At 38.1% G+C, this 12,246-nt stretch overlaps 2 protein-coding genes across 3 annotated transcripts in view; one reads left to right on the top strand and one right to left on the bottom strand.

Annotated features, from left to right (window-relative positions):
* Positions 1–4,933: 4,933 nt before the first annotated feature.
* Positions 4,934–7,071, top strand: LOC113036774 (lithostathine-1-beta-like). Of its 2 annotated transcripts, none has more exons than XM_026193246.1 (6): positions 4,934–5,023; positions 5,140–5,272; positions 5,361–5,455; positions 5,916–6,275; positions 6,356–6,403; positions 6,562–7,071. In XM_026193246.1, exons 1-6 carry the CDS (start codon positions 4,963–4,965, stop codon positions 6,594–6,596), a joined length of 732 nt encoding a protein of 243 aa, XP_026049031.1. In that variant the 5' UTR covers positions 4,934–4,962; the 3' UTR covers positions 6,597–7,071. The 2 variants fall into 2 exon arrangements, with proteins under 2 accessions (XP_026049031.1, XP_026049032.1); XM_026193247.1 differs by having other exon boundaries at positions 4,934–5,013.
* A 4,842-nt stretch (positions 7,072–11,913) lies between these two features.
* The window catches only part of LOC113036309 (von Willebrand factor A domain-containing protein 5A-like), a 32,832-nt gene continuing 32,499 nt past the window's right edge, over positions 11,914–12,246 (bottom strand). Inside the window, exon 22 of the mRNA XM_026192567.1 lies at positions 11,914–12,210. Coding sequence (XP_026048352.1) covers positions 12,131–12,210 — 80 coding nt within the window. The 3' untranslated portion in view covers positions 11,914–12,130. The remainder of the gene's footprint in view (positions 12,211–12,246) is intronic.

Raw genomic sequence — 12,246 nt, forward strand, 5'->3', positions numbered from 1 at the left:
GCCTTTACAGGGTTAACTAGAGAGTCGCCATGTGTATGTTTATGTAGCTCCTCTCTAGATGTGTAACCACAGTGGCAAATCAACTGTTAGTGATTCATTCAAGTGTCAGACTATATATAAACCACATCCTCGTTCTCCTTCCTTTCATTATCTCATGGAATAAGATTAGTAAACAGTCATCAGAGGAAGGGAGACTTTATTTTAAACAGAGAAAATGTTGACTTGCTACTGCAGTAACCGTGACAGATCAGGTCAATATAAAGTACCTTTATACAGCAAAGATTAAAAGGAAATGAACTGAAAATTATATAGCTACTAACTTTTAAGGAGGAATGCTTCCTTATATGAATTAAAAAAACACAACTTAAATATAGAGATTACTTTTCTGAATGCAAATTATACTTCGCATGGGATAATGTGGCATAGAGATAAGGTAAATGTGTGCTATCCACCTTACCCAGCTTTATGCCTGCAGTACTGGTAGATACACTCAACAAAAATATAAACGCAACACCTTTGTTACTGCTCCCATTCCCCATGGGATGGACGTAGAGACCTAAAATTCATTCCAGATACACAATATAACCACCCCTCCCAAACAGTGGTCACAAATCAGTCCAAATGTGTGGTAGTAGGCACATCTGCCATATTGAGATAATCCATCCCACCTCACAGGTGTGCCACATCAGGATGCTGATCTGACATCATGAGTAGTGCACAGGTGTACCTCAGACTGCCCACAACAAAAGGCCACCCTGGAATGTGCAGTTTTGTCTCACAGCAAAATGCCACAGATGCCACAAGCAATGAGGGAGCGTGCAATTGGCATGCTGACAGCAGGAATGTCAACCAGATCTGTCGCCCGTGCATTGACTGTTCATTTCTCAACCATAAGCCGTCTCCACAGGCGTTTCAGAGAATATGGCAGCACATCCAACCGGCCTCACAACCGCAGACCTCGTGTAACCACACCAGCCCAGGACCTCCACATCCAGCAGGTTCACCTCCAAGATCGTCTGAGACCAGCCACCCAGACAGCTGCTGGAACAATTGGTTTGCACAACCAAACAATTTCTGCACAAACTGTCAGAAACCGTCTCAGGGACGCTCAACTGCATGCCCGTCGTCCTCATCGGGGTCTTGACCTGACTCCAGCTCGTCGCCGTAACAGACTTGTGTGGGCAAATGCTCACATTCGATGGCGTCTGGCACGTTGGAGAGGTGTGCGCTTCACGGATGAATCATGGTTCACATTGTTCAGGGCAGATGGCAGCTGAGAATGTCCCAGTTCTTGCATGGCCAGCATACTCACCGGACATGTCACCCATTGAGCATGTTCGGGATGTGCTTGACCGGCGTATACGACAGCGTGTACCAGTTCCCATGAATATCCAACAACCTCGCACAGCCATTGAAGTGGAGTGGACCAACATTCCACAGGCCACAATTGACAATCTGATAGACTCCATGCGACGATGTGTTGCACTGCATGAGGCAAATGGTGGTCACACCAGATACTGACCGGTTCTGGGTCCCCAGACCCCCAATAGCGCAAAAAACTGCACATTCCAGGGTGGCCTTTTGTTGTGGGCAGTCTGAGGTACACCTGTGCACTACTCATGATGTCAGATCAGCATCCTGATGTGGCACACCTGTGAGGTGGGATGGATTATCTCAATATAGCAGATGAGCCCACTACCACACATTTGGACTGATTTGTGACCACTGTTTGGGAGGGATGGTTATATTGTGTATCTGGACTGAATTTTAGGTCTCTACGTCCATCCCATGGGGAATGGGAGCAGTAACAAAGGTGTTGTGTTTATATTTTTGTTGAGTGTAAGTAGGCAAGTGTCCCAGTGTCAGAGTGCTAAATTCGCTACTCGCATAAAGGAGAAATCAACAATATTCTACATTTGGACACCACGGCAACAGCTGCTCAGGCCCAAGGCTGGAGCCCACCAAAACAACTCCCTGATAACGACTGTGTGATGACTATTCTTCCCATCCCATGAAGGACACCTGGATCGGCTGGAGGACTGTTTACTTAGCCTGATAGGCCGAAGGACACTGTCTCAGCTGAACTATGGACACGCACACACATACACTTACACTGATAAGCACGCACTCATCCCCCTCCCTTCCAAACGCCTTCGATGCTTGTTCCTGCGGGGGAAGACAGCGGGTCTGTGTGCCGCGCTGAAATGATAGCATGGTGCAGGACGACTGCTGTGTTCCTTCGACTCACCCCCCACCCCCCTATCCATCCCCTGTGGCTTGTCATGTGCTCTGATGTTGTGATGTGGACATTAATGTGCTCTCTGTGCAGAGGAGTTTTTTTTGTTTCCTGTTCTCGTGCTGTCCTCCCATAGGCTGCCCAGCGTGTGAAGAGGTCTCTTTTTTTTTTTTCTCTTGTACTTTTCCCATTGTTGTGTAAATTTTTCAGTGTTATTCTCCCAACGCTGCCGAGCTCCGCCTGTATTCCCTTGTGTTGTCTTTGTTGTTGTGTGTGTAAGTCGGGGGGGGGGGTCCTATTCCTCTGTGGGGCAACCTCCATATGGCCAATAAAGCATTCATTCAATTCAATTCAATTCAATTCAAGTGAACCTTTTAAATCACATTTGAAAACATGAAAAATGAGTCATAATGTGAAATCTAAAGCACTAAATTAATTCTACAAGTATACATGCAGGTGGTGGCAGATTAACTAGTGATTCAACAACACTTCCTGTAAACATAATACTAAAAATACAAGCTTTTTCATATTGTGGCTGTGACTCAATATATTTGTTTGCTTGTCATGAAAACTGATAACCACGTATTTGTTTCCCATTTGACTGAACACACTTTCTCACTGTAAGGTCTCTGGATCTAGATTTACATACATACTTACATAGGGTAAAAAAGGGAAGTACAACACTGTGAACTAATTCCAGTATGAGTTTCCTGTTATCAGTTTTTAAGGATGATTTGAAACAGCAGCTGAAAAAAACAATAGTAAAATATGCTTGTTTAGATTTGTTGCATACTCTGAGACAATTATAAAGAAATCTGACCCACTATCAAGAAATATTAAAAAACAACAACAACAAAACATGCTGCATAAATGGTTCCAGCCTTTGCTATTTTGTAAACTGTAGCTAAGAAATTGACTTCACTGCAAAGCTGGTACACTATAGGCAGACAGGTATGTTATAGTGTTATATTACAGAAACCATCAGAGCTAAATGTCTACATTTCAGTGGAACCCATTGCAAGCATCATGTAAAGCATACAGTAAACAAATAAGAATGACTGTCTCTCTCAATACAGCATTTATTGAGAGAGTAATAACAGAAGCACCCTTGATTTCATGAAGAAGAGAAACAAGCATAATGTATTGATGTGCAGAATTTAGATGGAGGTGGTTAGACTCCAATGGGATGTCTCGGTGGAACGTCACCCCCACAGTGATACAGATTAGATTTAGTTTTATAATCAAATTATGTATCTTCTTTTAGATCAGAGGACGGGCATACAATAGCTAATCTGTTGTTAAAGTTGTACAGAATAACCTGACAGAGTTTATTTGGATTCATTTATTAGAATGTTTGTTTTCCCCCTTACTATATCAGACTATATTATTATATTAGAAATGTTAACCACACTGCATATCCACAGGGCCTTAGGGGATTCTTGAAAAAAGAAAGAAGAGGAAGCCAAATAAGCATTTGTGGGTGTGTTTCTTTAGTCAAAACAGGTGACATCTGTACACCTGTGGATCTCTATAAAACAACATCACATTTCTCTGCCTGCATTTTTATCACAACAACTAAAAAATCTTAATGGGGTAAGTACAAGATCTGTCTGAAGAACACAAATATAGAAATTTGGTTATATGTGATTGATCTTAAAAAATAAACTTACTCATTTAGTTCAAAAAGAAAAAGGAACATTTGGTTTGGTAGGTCTAAGCAATGTGTTTGATTAAAGGAGCTATTCATTTTCTATACCAGCTACCAGTCTTAAGAGAATTGAATCATTATTATAGTAGTTTATATATGTTTATATAAATAAACTACTGTACCCAAAACTTCTGGCTATGATGATTTTATGATTAATGGACAAACTGTGTCGACATTTGCACTAAGTACTAGAATCCAAGTTATCATTATTAAGTGTTTCTGTATCATGAAAACAAGTGTACAGTATATAATGTGTATCTATTTGTGTTTCTATTTGAATGCCTAGATTGTACCCTAACTCTAGTTTTGCACCTTGGATATGTAATTTTCACAGTTACATTAACACTTGGGCAAAGGGTGGAAGTATTTTAACTTTTCTACGTGAATGTGCTGTGTATGTTTTTTTCATAACTTTCCAATATTTTTCTGGTCATGTTTACAGGTCATGGCAAGACTGATCTATCTATCACTGCTGCTGGGTATGTTACTAACTGATTGGTCATAGTAAGAAACCTTAAAACGTTATTTTATCAAAATTACAATTATCAAACCCAATCACTGTAGCAATTCACACAGAAGAAGAACCTATTCTCTGCTCTAGTAAATGCACTATTTTCATTTTAAGAAAACGTTATTTGGTTTTGTTCAATCCCTCTGAAGCTTTAAAATCCATGTTTCTTGTAAAGTTCGTGCTTGTCTATTATTTATTTTATACATTTGTTCCTGCATTTCTTATTTTTACTTTTTTTCAATTTATTTTTTACTGCAAATCATTTTCTCTAATTTATTGATAAAATAAAAGGGAAAGCAAAACACCTATGATAATATATATACAAGGAAACTAAATACAGTTTTGGTGTGATCAACAGTCCAGCTGTTCAGCTGTTCCTCAGAAGATCCAAAAATAGCTTGCCTTGCTAACTGCATAGTTGACAGTTGGAACTGGACACTTCAATGTTTTCAAACCAGCACAAAGCCTGACACACTAATGGTTGTGGGTCAGACATTGGATCACTGTATGCCTGGGAACAGCTTTAATATGTACAAAACTAGCTGTTTGTCTTTGCAGGTAAATGGAGGTAAGCTCTCCAAACCACATTTTTGTTGTTATCTCTACTAAATGTCCATAGTTAAAAAAAAAACGACATAAAACAAGATGTCTGCATGCTGTGTGTTCTTACATATGGTTTGCAAGGATCCAACATACAACTGACCAACATAAAACCTGACACTGCTCAGAACTGCAGAAGCATATACATTCCAGCTGTCAGTGGAAATCATTGTGACAAAAATCTTACTAAGGACACGTGTATTAAATTTACACCAGGGTAAATATGTCTTGCATCCATTCTGCTGCTAATGTAATCTTAAGAATCCTACGTAGTGTACATTACAAGTAATTATTTTTTCTTACAGAGAGAAAATATGTATCTCCTTGGGATCTAATGGGAAGGTAAGGATGGAATTTAACTGCACTCAAGAACACCCAGGCAGTATCTGTAATGACACGGGTAAGTTTTATTCAACAAAATGAAACCATCTTACTGCGTTTGAAGCAGTTTTTTAGAACTTTTTCAACTTAGAGCTTTACCACACACACAAAATGGAAATTACTCTGTAATTAAAAAATCACTGCTGACTGTTGTTTATCGTTGAAATATGACTCAACATAAGATGTGCCTCCAGGAGAAATGTAGCACTAGACTAGTCAGAAGAAAAAATGCAAATGACCAAATAAAAGAATAACGTAGACATGAGACTTTGTACATGCTAAAATAAAATTAAAATTATAGTCATTGTAAAATGATGTATATTTACCTGCATTGAACCAGATTTTTTTTAATTGAATGCCCAATATACAAAACTAAAAACAGCTTTGCATTTGCAGCAGTGAGGCAGAAGATTGTTTTGTGTCACCACATCCTAAAATCTGTGTTGCAAAAACCTTAACCTACCCTTTTCTGTGTTCAGATCTGCAGTTCCACTCAGTAAACAAAACTTGGATTGATGCATTGGAGCACTGTCGGCAAGAGAATTCCTCCTTGGTTGAAATCTACAATGACACAGTCGGTGTTAAAGTTAAAAATCTGCTGCAAAATAAAACAGAGTCACACACAGGGGTGTGGGTTGGCCTGGAACGATCCATTTTTGGCAATAATCCTGAATGGAAATGGATTTCAGGGTCAAAGGTTTTATATTCTCAGTGGAACTACAGTTTTCCTGTGAACTCCTTAAACAACCACTGTGGAAAGATCATCACAGTTAATGAGGCAGAACAAATCAAGTGGCTGGATGCAAACTGCCATAAAAAACTGCCATTCATCTGTCAACGTAAGCTGCTGTTTTGATTAAGATTAGGTCAGGTATAAGCACCCGAATGTTTTTAAATCTCACCTTTCTTCAATTGCCAGGTCTGAAAAACAACATTTGCTCTACTAAAGCACCTACTCTGAATCCAGGTAAATCTACTGAAACTATTTCTAGTTTGAAAGCAGAAACTTGTAACTTTATGTTCACTTCATGTTCCTTAGAAAGAATGTATGCAAACTAAAAACACAAGTCATTCTGTTATTTGGTTTTTATCATTTTAAATTCACATTTGTGTTTTGGGTTACAGTGCTTTGCATTGACATCGACAAGGATAGTTGCTAATAAATGAATCGAGAACAGGATATACTGCATCTCCCTGTTCACACTGAGATGAAATTCCTGAGGAAACAGATGAATGACCCAACATATCCAGTGTATAAATACTCTCTTCAAGCTACTGTTGTGTTTCACAGGAAACCTATTTTGGATGTCATTATTTTTAATAGTTTGTATTATTGTAGGTTCTTTAGCTTAAATTACAAACACCTTGAGGCAAGTGTTGTTGTGATTTGGCACTATGTAATTAAACTGAACTGAAAATAGAATTATTTGTGACAGATTTTAGACATGCCATGAACCTGGAATAGTTTACCCAAGATCATAGTTTTGACTTTCTTGCTGTGCTATTTAAATATCAAGTTAGATTTTTTTGGTTTGTTCTTTAGTACATTTAGTTTTGTTCCTAGCTGTTTGATTCTGGTGTGTTTAAATCTCTTTACCTCTGTTGTAAACTGCATACAAACTGATGCAGATTTCTTTAGAAAAATACACACTCACAAGACAAAATTAAAAAAAAAAAAACAAACAAAAAAAGAAAAAAAGAAAACCAGACTGCTCAAAGTAAAGCAGCAAAGTAAATCCAATAAACAACAACGATGTTGAGCCTGTTCTGAAATTTGAATGCACATGCTTTGAAGTCACAGGTCTTGTAAAATAATTAAACATAAAATTCTTAATCTATGGAGGCAGAAAAAACTTTTAATTATTGTCTGCTGGAATATCAGCAGAGTTCCAGTTATAAATTTTGAGTCATTTCTTTGTTTGTGCTACTTTTTGAACAAACAGGTTGCTTATTATTTGCAGACAGCTTTAATTTATAAGTCTTGCATCAACTGATCAGGAATGACACTCAGCTTTATACTGACATGGAGTGTATTTGTTATATATAACAGTCATTTATAGATTAGTAGTAATTACTCTCGTATAGATTGTTTGGCTAATTTTAAATTTGTCCACCGTTTTTTGTAATTTGTTTATTTTTATATTATATTTCTGATTCACTTTCTCTTCCTGACCCATGTACTGCTGTAACTGTGAATGTCCCTGCTGGGTGATTAATAAAGTCTGTGTCTATGCCAAATTGAGCTTTAAACTCTTTTTTTGATGACATTTTACTTATCAAAATTTCTAAATTTCAATTACGAGTATGACATGCATATGTGGGATGTTTTCACCATTTGCAGGTCAGAAGAATGCCAGTTTCTGAAGCCTGCTTGCATGTGTGTTGCACAATACTAGTACAACTACCATTGCTACTACTCCTGTTACTGCTACTGCACAAGGGCCTTGAATGGACATGGGGCCTGCAGCAAGGGTTAGAGGTCAGACACCTGGGGCCTGCAGGTTGGAGCTTGGGGGTAACAACTCTAGCTCATACAAAGTACTAACATCCAAGTGGTAAATGGTGTTACCTCTGAGAACTATAAGACAGAGTGCTATGAAAATAGTTTGTGGCCATGTCCACACTGATAAGTTTTTGTTTGAAAACGCATTGTTTTCTCTCCATTTTGGCCTTCCGTCCACACTGAGATACCGTTTTTGGTCGAGGAAAACTGAGCTTTTTGAAAACGTTCTCTAAAGTGGATAATTTTGAAAAAAGCATTTTCGCGTAGCAGTGAGGACTGGGAAAACGGAGGCTTTCCCAGTCCTCACTGCATTTGATGCAGTGCAATGATGCATTTTAGTAATATGATGCAGTCTGATCCAGAAGTCTTTTGGTTTGGTGAGATGCAGTTTGGTCAGTCTAAGCCTCCTTTATGAATTTTTGGGATGTCCACTCCTAGAGAGATTGGCTGCTGTCTTGCTTTCCATGTGTCAATATCTTTTCTCACTGTAGAAAAACTGACTTCAAATATAAAATTGTTTTGTAACCATTCACAGACTGACAGGCAGCAACAACATGTTTCCTAAGATTATCTGATGATCAGAAAAGACACTGGCTGTAATCAAGTGCATTAGCAGAACCTGGCTGCTTCTTACTCTGTTATTTCCTATGGAAGCAGTAACAGTGCACCTAGTTTTCCTCTGCATTTTGGTTTAGTTTTTATAAAATAAATAATAACACAGAGTAATATCGGATGTGTTGTTTATCATCTTAGGCTGTATTTACTTAAAAAAAAAAAAATCACCTGATCAGTTTTAAATTATGTCCTGGAATGTTGAACTTACATGCTGTGGTTAAAAAAAGTGAAAAGCACACATTTGCTTTCTAATCGACTGAAAAAAACAACTTTCATGTTATCTCACAATACAGTCTCTGTATTCATATTTGCATTAGCTACACAGAAACAGGAATTTGGTTTTTTTTTTGGGGGGGGGGGGGGGGGGGTTTCAGGAAAGAGGGGAAGGCAGATAATTTAATTTTAATATGACATTTCCTATTGTCAACATCAATTTTTTTTTAAAAAATACGTCATAAATAAGTACGTCAAAAAGATGTCTGGAAAAACAGCTTAAAAATAAATGTTTTAAAAAAATAAAGTTTTAAGGCCAGTTTAACCTTCAGCCTCAAATTAAACCTCCATTTCATCTGAAGCTGTTGAACTTTGTTTGTGTAACCCAGATGTGTCTGCTGAAATACCCCTGAAGCCAGTTAGGCAGGAACTAGTGACATCTCAGAGGGCTGATACTTTTTTTAACTAAATGATTTAAAGCTGTTAAGCCTAAAGAGCAGGTTTGACACCTGTGGCTGTGACGTTGGGGGTCAGTCCTGCAACAGGAAGCACTATGCACATGTTTCCATGTCTTACATTGGGATCTCGCAAGTTTTTTTCTTTCTTCATGTCAACATGTCAAAAAGTACATCCATTATAAGAAGAGTCAGATAAACCATGGCCCTCATTTACTAACATGTGTGTGTGGAAATGTTTTTACCAGCAAAGAAACAAAAACATGCAAAAACACAAACACAGTGCCTGTCCACAAAACAGGAGCAAACTCACCTAATTAAATGGCAAAGAACTATGCTAATCTTCCACTAACATACAAGCAAGTCTGACCACAGAGTGACAGATTCCACAGGTTTCGTGTTTCACTTTCCAAGATGACGTCAAGCGCACACTGACCAGCAATAATCCTGCAACCACAAAACACAGAGCCCAGTGTTGCTGCTGGAGCTAGATATGCATGTACACAAATGAGCAGATTGCTGTTCAGGTGTGGCAAACAAGGAATACAGAGAGAGCAGCTCTCTTTCATGAAGAGGCCAAAAGGTGATTGGATGTAACAATAACATTTAACCAACAGGATTAAGTGTTTCTGGTAGATTTTTCATGTGCTGTGTTAGGTTGAACCAGATGGATAGATAGTACTTACATTAATAATGATCCACCTCACACAATATGTTTGTATTCCCGCATTTAAGCCTTTATTACCTTTTCTTATTTTGTTACATTTTAAAAATGTTATTCACATTGCATATCCACAGTGTGTTTAGGGTGTTTTGGCAGGTTTGTTTCTGTAGTGAAATAAGGGATGAGGTAAACAGCTCCATAAAGTGACTCCCATGCATATCCCAGCTTTCATTTCTATCAGATTTTACAGATTGACAGAAAGTCCAAGGCAGATGTGATGAGCAGTCATTACCACAGAATGATTATGTATGCAGTAAATTCTTAAGATTTACTTTGTATAATTGAAATTATGCAGTATAGCTAATGAGGAAAAATGAATTAAACTTGTGAATATTTTTTGTGTTGGTAGATATTTAAATAAGAAATCTGAAAGGTCAATATTCTGCTTTATTTCTTGGATGAGCAAGCAAATAGAGAACAACTTCTGTACCAAATTAAGTCATGAAAAAACTTAATTATTGTGATAGTAGTCTAGGTATGTCTCAAAAGTATTGAAGCCACATTAGACAAGCTGCAAAGGGGTGAGGTACCTGAGCAGTTTTATAAAGGATCACTTTTCAGATCAAGTAAGAGAAACTGAATCCTCATCTGGACTTTTTTGTGAGTTGATTTCCAGACGTTTGTCTGTATTTTGGACAGCATGTTGATGTGATGTTTAGCACTGTCACCTCGCACCAATAACTAAGAAATTTGTTTGCCATCTTCAACTCCACAGAATAATTAAAAAGCACTTATTAAATTTAAATGTGTTCAAAACACTGTTAGTGTGCTGCTGATGAGTTGGGATGCTTGGGTGTTCCTGAACGTCCTATCAGGAAGAACATCCAAATAACTTTTTCATACATGCATTTTTTCAAACTGATAATCACAGTTTGCAGTTTAGTTTATCCAAACCTAAAATTCTCCTTCCTAGATCTTCACTGACTTTCTTTAATTTTTCCCATTGTTAAAAGTATCTCACAAGCATCCTGAAGTGAAGGAAGTGGAACGGCTGAAATTGGCTTTGAAACAAGTCAAAAGTAACCAAGTATGCACATTATCACCATCTAGTGCAGACCTTCCCAAAGTGTGGGGCCCACCCCCTGGGGGGGGGGGCGCGCAATGGCTCTGAATGTAAAGGCGCAGGAGATGCAAAGCAGGAGATGAAGCATAGCTGAATATGTTTCCAAACCAACTTCATTCTAAGCCAAAGACTAGAAAATATGGTGAAGCATATCTTCCCTTGGTTTCACCTGCAGAATTGGTTTTCCCTGTGTCGGGAGCAGCGCTGGGCTGTTCAAATCACGGACAAACAGTATCCCACAGCTGTTTATGTTTTTAAACCCACTTTGCACAGAGAGGCATTTTTTGAAAAATGTATTGATAGCAATGTTGAATATTATTACACATGAAGAAAAAAAAACACTACACGTAAAATCACACCGTGACGACTCTGCCTTTCTAAATGGAGGGACAGTAACTGCGTGTGTAAGCGTGTAAAACCTGCAGATAGTCAGATTAACAGTATTTTGTCTCTGCCATTCTGTAATTCATAACGTAAACAATGTAAACAATAACATGGCGCACAGCGTGACGTGAAAAAGGCACATACCTTTGACGTTGTGTGACCAACTCTGTATTCCTCGTCCACACGTAAACGCAAAAAATGAGTTTAAAAAAAATAAATAAATAAAAAATCTCCATTTTTGGTGATTCGAAACGCCGTTTACGTGTGGACGAAACAGCTGCGTTTTCAAAAATACCCGTGTAGGTGCGGACGTAGTGTAAAAGAGTTAGTAGTTTATTTTATTACTACCTGTAATTTATTGCAGATTACTTGTATTTGCTTAATTGTTTACTAAATGTTTGAGGTGTGAAAGAAACTGCAATGGAGCAAAATATGGGGGTGTGTGGTTGGAAGATGTGTTTGTGCGTGCAGGGGGTGGGATCTAGTGGGAGAGAAAAAGAATGGACACATGCACACACAGTAGATGTCTAATCTTTACAGTGTATTATGGGTTTTCAGATCATTCTGAACATTAAAGTCAAATTTGGCTCAAATGTAAAATAACATTTTATAGTCAAAGAACAGTTCTGTTTTTATAACAATTATAAAATGTTAGATTTCACAAAGCAACACCAAGTCTAATGCAGTATGGTGTAAGTAGAAATGCTTCTGTTCACCAAGCCACTTTCAGAAAACCCTCATAGGCCCAGAGCTTCTTTCTTCACACTGCAGCCCAACAGGACATTTCCAGCATCCACACACTCTGTCACACACGGTGCTGAAAACACAACACAGACATTAAAGCAATGAATGT

The sequence above is a fragment of the Astatotilapia calliptera genome, chromosome 14, assembly GCF_900246225.1.
Source record: "Astatotilapia calliptera chromosome 14, fAstCal1.2, whole genome shotgun sequence".
Taxonomy (NCBI): Eukaryota; Metazoa; Chordata; class Actinopteri; order Cichliformes; family Cichlidae; genus Astatotilapia; species Astatotilapia calliptera.